Below are 13,015 nucleotides of genomic sequence, written 5' to 3'. Positions count from 1 at the left end.
GTTTATTTGGAAAGTAATTTTTTTAATTTTGCAGCAATCAATGTTAGAAACAAAATCAACACTTAAGTCTGTTTAAAAAGTTCTATTAATTATTATTAAATAAAGTGCATTTAGATGAGCATTTAACATTGAGGACCAAGGATCTCTTTTAAGTCTTACTATTTTTGAAAATATTGTCTCTGCAATACAATTAATGGTTGGCAATGTTTTTTTAAAAAAGCATATGCAATCTCTACATTTGGAAACTCTGATCCTTGAACTTCTATAATATCCTTGCAAATATTCAAGAGGGGACATATTTTTCTCACTCTCCATGAATTTAAAAAACTGAACCATCTTGGAATGCAGCATTTATATTTGAAGGATGAGTTGTACAAAAAGATTTGGTGTATCAAATTATTATTTTTTTGGTAGTATTGTTATGGTGTATAACATTTTAGTAAATGTTTTATTTCAATAAGAAATGGCAACTCACGCTCACATGAGTCATGAAGTTGTTCCTGATGCTTTGCCATATGTTGATCAAGGTTATGATGAACCAGGGATTAGAGAAATGGTAGGCATGAACAATGTATTTATAGAGTTTATATAGATAAACATACTTAATCACGATAAACTATTTTTGATGTATTAACATATTTACTTATCCTAATTCTGGTTGTAATTACATTTTATTCAGGGTAACTTGAACTAGGAGTAGTTTTTAATAGCTAAGTGTCAAATATAGCTTAATTTATCTGAAACTAGGTAAAGTGATCTGAAGTTTAAATTGAAGTTTATTTAACTCATTAGGTAAATGAATTGATTGAGGAAGAAACTAAAAGATACAAGCCAACTAAAAATTATCTGGAATTTATGGCCGCACCTAATTATGGAGCATTTGAGGTATAAAAAAAACACATTTTGATAAATCATCACCATAACAATAATTATTGAAAAGTTTTCTTTTTCATGATTTTTAGTTTTCTTGTTGCATCATCAAAACCATTAAGAAAATTAAAAATTTAGTTGTAAAAACAATTTTCTGAATTAATTCATAGAGATGTAACCATAGAAGTTTGGTTGTTTTACTTGATCAAAACCTTTATTATTAGTTTAGTATTAATATATATAATTCTTAAAAAAAAAAAAATTTAAATCTGGTTTGTATGTTAAATTTTTATGTAAATAACTAACATAAACTCCTTTTCCATTAAATCATATATTAGTTTCTTACCATTTTAAAATTTTACAGTAGCTATTAGCAATTTTGATTTTAAAAAGCTTCTTAAAAATATAACAGGAACAAACTGATTTTTTTTTTTTTTCATTTTTCATTATCTTGTGGCTTTCTTGTGATTTCACTTTTAAAAAGATGAATTCTTTATCTCATCTGTTTACCTATGTCTGGTTCTGCTGCTGTTGTCTTTTCTTTGTTAGATTACTGTACATGTGTTTTTAAAATACATTTTGAAAGGTCAATAAATGATCATATTGGTAGACTGTAGTTAATGATTTTAAAACATTCAAAATGCTAAAAGCACAATAGCACATTTTTAGCAATATTCACAGAAACTTGTGATGTTTAGCTGTCTGTAATAATTTGTAGGATTGGTCTTCTTTTGAGCACTTGATATAGTTAACAAAGTAATTCAAGTATACAACTCAATTCAGCCTACTTCCATCCTGAGAAATGAGCAAAAGCCTGGAGGTGAAACTTTTTTTCATTAGGCACTTATAACTGACATATAGAGATATGAATGCTATTGGTGCAAAGTTACTGCACACTGAAGTTACTGAAAAATTTGAAATGATTTCCTCGCTCTTCGATCTTTTATTGGCTAAATTAGACTCAATCAACAAGATCATCAAGTAGATCAACAAGACATCAGCAATAGATCATCAAGTAGATCAACAAGACATCAATAAATCAACAAGATCATCAATTACTCAGGTGATGAAATGAGCATCAGAAAGGTTTTTAAGTGAAACGCATTTTCTTGTGAAAAAATTTAATGTAGTCCCATTGCATGAAATTTGTTTAGAAGTTTTATTGGCTCATCATCATCATCATCATCATCATCATCATCATCATCATCATCATCATCATCATCATCATCATCATCATCATCATCATCATCATCATGTTAAGAGAAAATTGTATACTTAGAATTAAGTTAGTTTTATGATACCCAAAAGATGACAAGCAGATCAGAAAAAAGCTCTCACAATTTAAAAGCTCCATAAAAGATAACTATTTTTTCAAAATAAAAGTCAAATACAAATATAAAACAATATATCCCCATGGCTGTAAAGTGTAAACAAAAACAAACAAAAGTAAGTTAGGTACTTAGAACCATCTGTTGTCTATCTAAAAAAAAAATTAAGTGATAATTTATTTAAAAACTACCCATTTAACAAATCATTTAAATATAATAGGGTGCAAAAAAATTATATTTTTATTGTATTCTTCATTTGTTTTAATTGGGCAGCCAATTAAAAGGTGTGTATTTATTCTAAATTTAAAAAGAAACTTTATAAACTTTGGTGTTTCTAACATTTAAGATAATTAAAAATAAGGCGGAATGAACAAAAAAAAAAATCAGTAACTGGTTAAATTTAAAATTTAGCTTGTATAATATATGATAAGTTTTGAATATCTATAGGTATTTACTATCATTGTTGTTTTGTTTTTTTTGTTAGTTTTTTTTTTTTTTTTTTTAATGTATATGTGATGCCCCTTTCACTGTGAATCTCAGGACAAACTACTTCAAATCCCCCCTCCCTTTTTTTTTTTTTTCTCAGCAACCCTGACTGTCCATCAAACTAATGCATCACTTGCTTAGGTTGATGTATTGCAGGGGTTCTCAACCTTTTTTAGTCCAGCACCCCCTTTAAGATTTAACAGAAAACAGTGACCCCCCTGTGTGATGGTTGTTGTTGCTTTTTAGCACACAGTTTTTCTATTCTTGGTTTTGTCTTTGATTGTGCTAGCCTCATATCATAATCAATGTTCAATACACTTCTTTGTTTTATCTTTAACTTAAGCATTGTGGAAAATCCACATTCACACCTGTAAGTTGATGCAAATGGCAATAGCACTGGATTACCATTTCAGATAACATTCGGTAACTGGCACTATTTTTTGACCAGAATGCAACTAAGTTCTCCTTTTCGATCATCAATCTTGCAGATACATCTTCCTGCAATTGCATTAACTGTGTCTGTGCAGCATATTTTTTATCTAGAATGCATGTCACAGGAGCATTCAATGGATCTTTGACCAATATTGCTATTTCATTTGACAGCTCTGGAAAATGGTTATTGAATTCAGATGCCAACTGCTTCAAATGTTCAGTAATCATTTCTTTAATTTCTGAAGATAGCATTACATTACCATTGTCCAATACATCTGAACATTTTGAAAACATTGCAACATTTTCTAACTTTACCTTTCTGTGCCAATTTGCCAATTTTCTGATGAAAGCTTTAATTGTGTCTCTAAAATCAATGAAATTGGTTTCTCTGCCCTGCAGTTGCAAATAAGGATGATTCAGTTCAGAAAATATGTCAGTTAAATATCCAAGTTTCAGGTCAAAATAATAATCACTCATGACATTCAACTCCAGACCAATCAGTAAAGAAACAAAGCCATGTGATGTGTACGCTTCTTATTACTGATTGATCTGGTTTTCACAATAATCTTAAGTTCATCACTTTATTTTTTATAATAATATTATTATAAACTATACTGCATATTTAAAAAATTATATTAAATGCAAGAAGTAAATGACCCCCTTATGGATAAAATGGAATACTTTCATGACCCCCCTAGAAAAGCTACATGACCCCCAGGTTGAGAACCCCTGATGTATTGGATTGCTCACAATTCAACACCTACTAAAAGCTCCTCAAAAAATTTTAATCAGCTTTTAGAATTTTTCATAAACCATACAAATCTTTATGGAGAATGTAAAAAAACCATACAAAATGAACATCTGTAATTTTAACTGATTATCAAATAAAACCAAATTAAATGATAATCTATATTGTTTGCCAACATTTTTTAAACTTTAGTAGCTTTAATAACAAGTATATGAAAGTTTTCAGTTATTGAACTTATTTAGAAACTTGTTTACTAGACAAAAATTATGAAACATGAGTTTGAAAGAATCAGTAATCGACAACCAATGGAATTGCTTAGCATGAAAAGGTATTTTTTATCCCATTCATTAATCTGCTTCTCTTTTTTTTTTCCTTTTTTGTAATTGCAGATCTGAAATGGGTTTAGGAAAGTCACAGACTCTAAAATAGAATAATGGCTGGCCTGTTTTTCAAAAGTGTTAAAGAATAGTATAAATGACCCCTCTCCCTTGCCTTCCATGATGTCTTTCAATAGTTAAAAATAAAATTTATCTCTAAGAACTTCTTAATGAAATATTTTGGGTAGAAATTTTTTCTGTTCACAGTCATATATGAAAACTAGTAAGTATAAAATGTCAGAAAATGAAAATTCATAAGTCAATTTTACTGTCTTTTGATATACATTGCAAGAGTTTTATTTACAACAATTTTATTTAATAAAAAATAGATACCATATATGCAATATAAGTTAACCCATTTTATGTTACCTTCCTAATTTTAACTGAATGAAGTACTTTAATGTTTTATAAAAATTTGTAATTCAAAATTATTTTTCACAGATTAATACTTTTGTCTTTTTTTTTGTTTGTTATTAAAGAATGTTTTTGATCTATTCTAAATTGCTTGAAGTCTTGACTTATACACCAGTATATACAGTGGCTTATAAAAGACAATATTTGTAAAAGTTGCAGTAGTTACAAAATTGTTTAAATATTTAGGAATTCTCTAAAACTTTTTCTTTCCTACTTGATAATGTTGAATGTCATAATAAATATGTTTAATAACAAAATTAGCTCATCATACATAAAAAATTACAAAGTGTGTATATATATATATATATATATATATATATATATATATATATATATATATATATATATATATATATATATATATATATATATATATATATATATATATATATATATTGTAGGTTATAAAGGTATATATTATAGGTTAAATAGTTTAACTTTTTATTGAATGTTATTACTTTAAATCCTTTTAATGAAAATTAAAAGAAGTGATTTAGTTTTTTTTTTGTTTGTTTAGGAGATATTTTTTTAATCCTATTTTTGCATGCATGTGCATTTGTGCATTTATTTGTTTTTTGTTATATAGGTATGAGCTTCCTCCACCACCTGCCAGTCAAAAGAATGATTTATCTGCTTGGATTGAGGCTCTTAAAAACTCTATGGCTCAGTTAGAACACCAAGGTGAAAGGTAATTTATTCAAATTATGAATGGTAACACTTTTAGTTTTTCATATCTATCATTACAATCATATCAGAATGTCTACTGTCATTATCAAACCCTGAGAAAACTATTGCTAATAGGTAAAAACTCTCCAAAAAAACTTGGTATTTAAAAGTACATATACTAAGAGCAGTGAAATTTAAAAATTTGAAAACATTACTAGAAATTGCACCAAGTTGAGAAGCTTTCAGCTTCATATCATTCCAAATACTTCATCCGTTTCTGCTATGGTTCTCAGACCTTGTAAGTAGGTTTTAAAAATTTTCTCATTTCATGGTTTACCCACAATAGATCCCTTTTGGTTATATCTCAAATTCTTCTCATCTGCTGCAGTAAAAACACCATGCTGAGAAGCTTTGAACTTTGTGAGGTTATCAGAATGGTTTGAGGAGTAAAGTTTAGTTTCTTTGTATGCAAAAACACACAACAAAAGCTACACCTACTGTAATGAATGAATTCAGTAAGACTTCTATCTAGACCTTTCAGTCTAGAATTCCAAGGGAATATGTTGTAACTGTTGAGTCATTCTACATGCTGTATCAGTTTTAAAACCATAAAAGCTCTCATCATTTTTTGAATCTAATTCAATTGTCTTCCATTTCTAAGATCTTTTCCTGCAATTATATAATCTGCAAGATAGGAAGATCAAGCTCAAAAAACTCAAAAGAAGCTACACACTTATTATCTATGGAACCAATAAAACTGAAACATCTCCAAAGTCTTACAATAATTTAGAGAGGAAAACCCCTTGTTGAAGTACATAGTCAAAAAACCTCCAAACGAACTGGTTGTAGAAAAACTTCTAAGGTCAGTAGAAAAAATGAAAAGCTCAATCATAAAACAAAAAATAGCCATCACTAGGAGGTACAAGAAGACAATTTGCAGACCCACTTTTCCCAATTGTGGTAGGAACTTCTTAAATTTAAAGTCAGTCATCAAGTTTTCTTTCACTGTCAGTACTAAATATTCAACAAACAAAAAGTCTTTAAAACTTTAATCTGACAGTGTATCTAAACCAAATTATTCCAAAAGGATGATGAGCCCTGTTTTCCAGAGAATTTTGTAAAAGCAGAAGGATTCTTCCTCATTGTAATGAAGGTTAAAAAAGAGACTTAGAAGGGTTTGTTTTGTATGTGCTTGAATCTTGTAGCACTCTACCTCTTGTAACACTTGTTGATTTGAAGTGACATTATTTTTGCTTTTTAAACATGAACTCTGAACGTTTAGTTCTCTGTGCCATTACTCTTAATCCTTCATACCATCAAGATCAACAATCAAAGCACTTTTTTAGTTCAATGAACCTTTTTTGGCTAACAAAGAAAGACAATTTTTAAAGTCATTCTTCTCTCAGAGCTGCACCTACTTCTTGGCTATGTCAATCACCTTTTAACAGGTCTTGAAAAAGTGTGGCCTCAGACTGTGTAACATCCTCACCTGATTCACATCAAAGCCTTGACTTTTATGGTGGAGAAAACTTCAATAGTGTTGCTTGACTTCGCCTTTTAAGTACATTTGTGTTCAGTAAAAAAGAATCTTTTTGTGGAAACTTTTTTTAAAACATTTTAAAAGTCATTAAAGGTAATTTTAATTCTCTGTAGAGTTTTCAATAAATAAAAGAATTTTGTTTTACTCTTAGATAATGGCAGGAATGATGATGATGATGATGATGATGATGATGATGATGATGATGATGATGATGATGATGATGATGATGATGATGATGATGATGATGATGATGATGATGATGATGATGATGATGATGATGATGATGATGATGATGATGATGATGATGATGATGATGATGATGATGATGATGATGATGATGATGATGATGATGATGATGATGATGATGATGATGATGATGATGATGATGATGATGATGATGATGATGATGATGATGATGATGATGATGATGATGATGATGATGATGATGATGATGATGATGATGATGATGATGATGATGATGATGATGATGATGATGATGATGATGATGATGATGATGATGATGATGATGATGATGATGATGATGATGATGATGATGATGATGATGATGATGATGATGATGATGATGATGATGATGATGATGATGATGATGATGATGATGATGATGATGATGATGATGATGATGATGATGATGATGATGATGATGATGATGATGATGATGATGATGATGATGATGATGATGATGATGATGATGATGATGATGATGATGATGATGATGATGATGATGATGATGATGATGATGATGATGATGATGATGATGATGATGATGATGATGATGATGATGATGATGATGATGATGATCACGATGATGATCACGATGACGATGACGATGACGATGATGATGATGATGATGATGATTGATGATGATTGATGATGATTGATGATAATTGATGATGATGATTGATGATTGATGATGAATTTTATTTTACTCTTAGATAATGGTAGAAACATGTATAGAGTATTAAAAAAATGTTTTGCTTGATGAGATTTTTCTACTAATCAAGCAAAAAATGACAAATTAAATGCAAAAATTTACTAACTCATAAAATTGGTAAATTTTGCAATAACTAGTGAAATTATGGTGGCAAGGAAAAAAATACAATCTTGGCATATTCAACCAACATTAAAGTTTGGTGTTGATTTGATCATGGTTGGGGTTGCATGATGGGTAAAATGGCATTGTCTTATATTGAGATTTTGAATAGTCAACTCATATTGTCCATAGAAAAGTTTTGTTCCAAAGTTTCGGGTATTATCTTCCAACAAGACAATCATCCAAAACACTAAATGAAACTAAATCAAAAATGGTTTTCAGACCAAATTGATGTGCCCATCCCCAGATCTCAAACCAATTAAGCACCTGTGGGGATTTTAAAAAGAACAGGTGAAGTTTGAAATGTTCCACCTGTGGGGATTTTAAAGAGACAGGTGAAGTTTGAAATGTTGAGAAGTTGTGGTTATAATTTAAAAATACTTAGGAAAATACTACTTGAAAAATGAAAAACTCTTGTTGACAGTATGTCCATATGGATTTAGGTAGTTATTGACTCTCATGGTGGTTACACTAAATAAGTTAATCTAAGTTAAAGAAAACCTTTTTTTTGTAAACTTAAAAAATTACTATGAAAGTTTTTAATTTTACCATAACTGTATGTTTGTATAACTATATATGCTTGTATAACTATATATGTTTGTATAACTATATATGTTTGTATAACTATATATGTTTGTATAACTATATATGTTTCAATCAAAGTCAAATTTTTGTTACATAGAATAAAAAAAGAGTAATTTTAAAAAATGTCAATAAAAAAGTTATTAAAACTGAAGTATTTCTATTTGTAAGGGGAAAGGTACCTATGATGGCATACTTAACTTTAACCTTCATTGAGTTGTTACCTGAAGACCTAAAAAGTAATTTTTAACATGGTTGATCCTCAGAATTTTATTTTTTTACAAGTTACTACCATTAAACAAAAATGCAAGTTTAATTTAAAACATGCTATGAATAGGCAACTAATCCTTGTATGATGGCATATTTTAAATAAATTAGACAAATAAGAATTGTTTTTGTTTTTATTTATGGAAAACTTATCATAAAACAAGAGTAAAAATAAGTATTTTGTGTAAAAGCATAGTAGACATAATTTTTTTCTTCTATCTATGCTTGCATATAATCATTGATACCAAGACCTGCATTTTTGACAACAAATCAATGGTTTTTTACAGCAAGGTAGTAAATAAAATTCATCACAATACATGCTGCATCAGGTTCAAAATCAACTTTGTTATTACATTATTCTCCTCGCTGCAGTATTATTTATTATTCCCCTCGCTGCAGTATTATTTATTATTCCCCTCGCTGCAGTATTATTTATTATTCCCCTCGCTGCAGTATTTTTCTTTCTAACTATCATTTTTTTTTTTTTTTGCTTTTAACAAATTTTTACTTTTCCTTATTATCTTTTTTTTTCCTTGTCTTTTATTTCAATGGGTATCCATTAAAACCTGTGATGAGAGCATGTTTGTTAATAGTTTGTTAATAAAATTCTCAATAGATATTCATTGTGGTGTTTACTGGTCCAATTTTTTCCTCTTTTTTGTGTGTTTTTTTCAAAAATTCAATTTTAGAGTTACAAAAGTCACTGGAGACAACTTTTTTATATTAGATCTTACCCTTGAAGGCATAAACTACAGTTTTGGCAAAAGCATGCACATCACTGGCCAATTAAGCGTTTTTTAAGTATCGGTTGTTTAGGAGACCACCTAATTGAAATTGTGTCACAACATCTTCTTGAATGTTGTCTTCCAACATCAAGTGGTTGGTCATGGTGTGTACAATGTGTAGGAAAACAAAATAGAACAATGCTATTTTCTTTTGGATATTCTAAAACTCCCAAGCTTTTATAAATTTTATGGTCATTTAAAATTCTAAGATGTGTCATATACTTGGTATTGAATGTTAGATTTTTTTGGATTATCTTCAACACTAAATTTTTCATGCCAATAATCACTTACATTTTTCCAATTTTTTTCCAATTTTCATTTCCAAGAACTCTTAGTTTTCCACATTTCTCATTTCTTAACCGCAGGCTCTTTCTCTCGCATAGTTTGACAGACCAACATAGCTCTTGGATATTGAGTTTTACAATATTATTCTTAAATATGGCTGTTACACAGCAATATTTATATAAGCTACAGACTTTGTACTTTTATTTGCATCAAAGGCATTGATTATATCATACAGATGCAGAATGAAGGTCTAGAGCATGTTTATTTATCAAATCTACAACCAGAGCAAACTAGAGTTGGATAGTAGCAAACTTCAAGGGAATACCCAGGATACATACATACATACATGCATACATGCATGCATGCATGCATACATGTATACATTACATTTATACATACATAAATACATACAAAAACGTAAATATTGAGTTCATATTCATATTTGTCAGCATAGTTTGAACTCAGTAACTTTATGTAAGCGCCTAAAAAATCAATCATTTTCTTCAAAATTCACATGACTGTGTAATAGCACTATTTATCCAACCTTTTTGAAACTAAAAAGTAATAATAAATATGGCTGTGTAATTTTGTACACCAATTAACCCTTATGATGGCATACCTATGCCAAAATCATCAAAATGCTATCATAGGTAAAAGTCACCATTTTTATTTAAACAAGCTGTGCCTAGCTTATTCTAAACATAACATTGAAAAACTATATAAATTCACAAATCTAGCAGATAAAATGGATAAAAATTGCATTTCTATAATGACAAAACAAGGTTAAATTTAAAATACTTGTAAATTTAATTTTTTTAATTTTTACTTCTTTTAGTATATGGCACCTTTTACATTTCAAAAGTTGTTTTTGCGTTAAAGGAGATTTTGTCTATTAGGAATGTTTTTCTCAGGGTCATATCACTGTCGTAATCATCATATCATTCACTTTTTTTTTTCCAGTTTTTTTAATTCAATACACTTTCTTAAAAGATAAATTTTTTTGTTTTATGTTTTTATAAATCTTAATCTTCTGTGTTTAGGGTTGCAAATTTAGATTTATTATCTCAGTATGGGACAGATGCATGGAGAGGGCATTGCGAACTATTGCAGCAAATGTTTGAGGCTCAGCAACGGAAGCATGCAGAGATAAAGTCAGTTTATGTCAAAATTGTTTTGCCAGTAGTGTTGAGCTTTATTCATGAGTCTTAATAAATTTTTTTTCCCTCTCTGTTTCTATTTTTGTTTAAAAGCTGAGAATTTATATATATTTATATATTCAGGAGGAGAATCCAAGAAATAAATTGGAACCGCAAAAGTGAGCAGGTAAAAAATTTTTTTTCTAAATGCTTTCAGTTTTGTGGCATTTTCAGCAGTAAATTTGTGATTAATATGTGCTTTTTGTTCAGTTGACGTCAGATTTATTGTTAATAGGATATACTGTTAACAGGATATATTGTTAATCATATTTTTATATTTAAAAGAAACATCTTACATAATTTAACTTAAAACTTTCTAATCTCTAAAAATATTTGTTTTAATGAAATATATTTTTACAGGCGCCTAAATTGTTTTTGTTTTTCTTTTTTAATATAGAAAAAAGCTGGTACAGAGTTGCAACGTCTGGAAGAAAGGTATTATTTCTATTTGCAGTATATTTTATTTTATTTCTACTGTTGTATTATAAATATCCAAAATTTTTAGTGGTATCAAAAAATTTCTTTAAACAATTGTTATTGCAAACAAACTTTAATTTAAATAACTTTGCAAAAGTAAGAAAACTTAATTTAAATTTCTGCATAAATAAAGTACATAACTATACAAATATAAATCTTGTCTTAATCTCTCAGAAACCTGATTACATGAAGCAGAAATATTATCTGATAAAAACTTTGTCCTATCAACACCTTAAATTAGCTTTCAGCGAAGTTTGGTGAGAGGATGAACAAGCATTGCTTTCCAAAATACACTAAATAGCAAAGTACATAAACTGTAGGGCTGTTTTTACACCTGTTAAGGTTACACCTTCATAAACCATTACAGATGCTGTTTTTTAGTGCTGATTGGCTATTCACTTATTCACTGGGATGTCTTCTTTTTGCTGTGTAAATCCAATAGCTCTGATTATTGTGTATTGTTTGCACTGTAAATAATTTCATCTCTCCATAGTACTGGAGGTTGCAATCTATCATTATGCTTATCTAAAAGAAGCTTTACTCAACTATTTTGCTTTGAAGGTTTGTGACAGAAATTGAGCTTTTCTCTTTTTGTATGCTGTAAGTCTTGGATCAACTTGAATATGGTTTGCAACGTACCATAGGTGACATTTGCTGCTGAAGTCAATTTTCTTATGCTTCCCTTTGGATTCTTCTTGATTTTTTCTTGAGTGTTCTTGATAAGGCTGGGTGTTCTGGTTTTTTGATTCGGGGTAGCTCTTACCTTTGGAGTAGCAGATCCAGTTTCTCTAAGACATTTTGAGATTTTTTAGACACCAGATCGGCCAACATGAGGCTTCAAAACCTTAAAAATCTCACTAATTTGAAACTGTCAACTTATAATTTCTATGGTAAATTATTTTTTATAAATTAGATTTGCAAAATGTATAAAAATATGAAACATGAGTATAAAGTTTTATTTAAACACAAAAATGTCAATAGAAACTCTATAAGAGTTAAACGACTTTAAAAAAATTTTCTACACCTGGTCTGACCACCCTGTATTTTCTACACTTGGTCTGATCACCCTGTATTTATCATGTATTTTTATTAATTCTGATTTCAATGTTATTGCTTTTTAGTTGGATTGGATTGGTTAGTAAAAATTATGAAATCGAAAGAGCGATTGTTGAAACAGAGGCTGAAGTAGAACTGTTAAAGCAAGAAGTAGCGTGAATACAAATTCCTCGATGTTGTCATGCATTAGTCTCGATGATATATAAAGACCGAGCATGGTTGTGTTATGGAAAGTGTCACGTCATTTTGTGGCTGAAATTGAAACTTCTCTCCTCTTTACAAGAACATTATTCAAGAGATAAACACTTTTTATTGGATATAAATTGTTTGAAATTTAAATGTTTCTACTTTTCAAATATTTAGTATAGTTTTGATTTTTCTCAGTAAAGCTAAGT

General features: G+C 29.1%; 1 protein-coding gene across 1 annotated transcript; it reads left to right on the top strand.

The window, feature by feature from the left end:
- Window positions 1–400: 400 nt before the first annotated feature.
- LOC145185231 (pre-mRNA-splicing factor SPF27-like) lies at window positions 401–12,978 on the top strand. Its single transcript, XM_090098435.1, has 8 exons — window positions 401–556; window positions 793–885; window positions 4,122–4,192; window positions 5,242–5,343; window positions 10,932–11,042; window positions 11,172–11,214; window positions 11,485–11,522; window positions 12,686–12,978. The coding sequence occupies exons 1-8, from the start codon at window positions 464–466 to the stop codon at window positions 12,777–12,779; spliced, it is 645 nt and encodes a 214-aa protein (XP_089954561.1). The 5' UTR covers window positions 401–463; the 3' UTR covers window positions 12,780–12,978.
- Window positions 12,979–13,015: the final 37 nt, after the last annotated feature.

The sequence above is a fragment of the Hydra viridissima genome, unplaced genomic scaffold (assembly GCF_058129835.1).
Source record: "Hydra viridissima isolate aposymbiotic clone 2 unplaced genomic scaffold, HvirCarnegie_v1 scaffold_9, whole genome shotgun sequence".
In the NCBI taxonomy this organism is placed as follows: domain Eukaryota; kingdom Metazoa; phylum Cnidaria; class Hydrozoa; order Anthoathecata; family Hydridae; genus Hydra; species Hydra viridissima.
This window is presented reverse-complemented; position numbering and strand designations above follow the sequence as displayed.

What these genes read in the sequence shown, in the direction of transcription:
- LOC145185231 (XM_090098435.1), top strand. Translation starts at nt 464, where the DNA reads ATGGCAACTCACGCTCACATGAGTCATGAAGTTGTTCCTGATGCTTTG. An exon ending in GGAACCGCAAAAGTGAGCAG is followed by an intron (nt 11,215 to 11,484) that starts GTAAAAAATTTT and finishes TTTTTAATATAG; the next exon opens with AAAAAAGCTGGTACAGAGTT. An exon ending in TTGCAACGTCTGGAAGAAAG is followed by an intron (nt 11,523 to 12,685) that starts GTATTATTTCTA and finishes ATTGCTTTTTAG; the next exon opens with TTGGATTGGATTGGTTAGTA.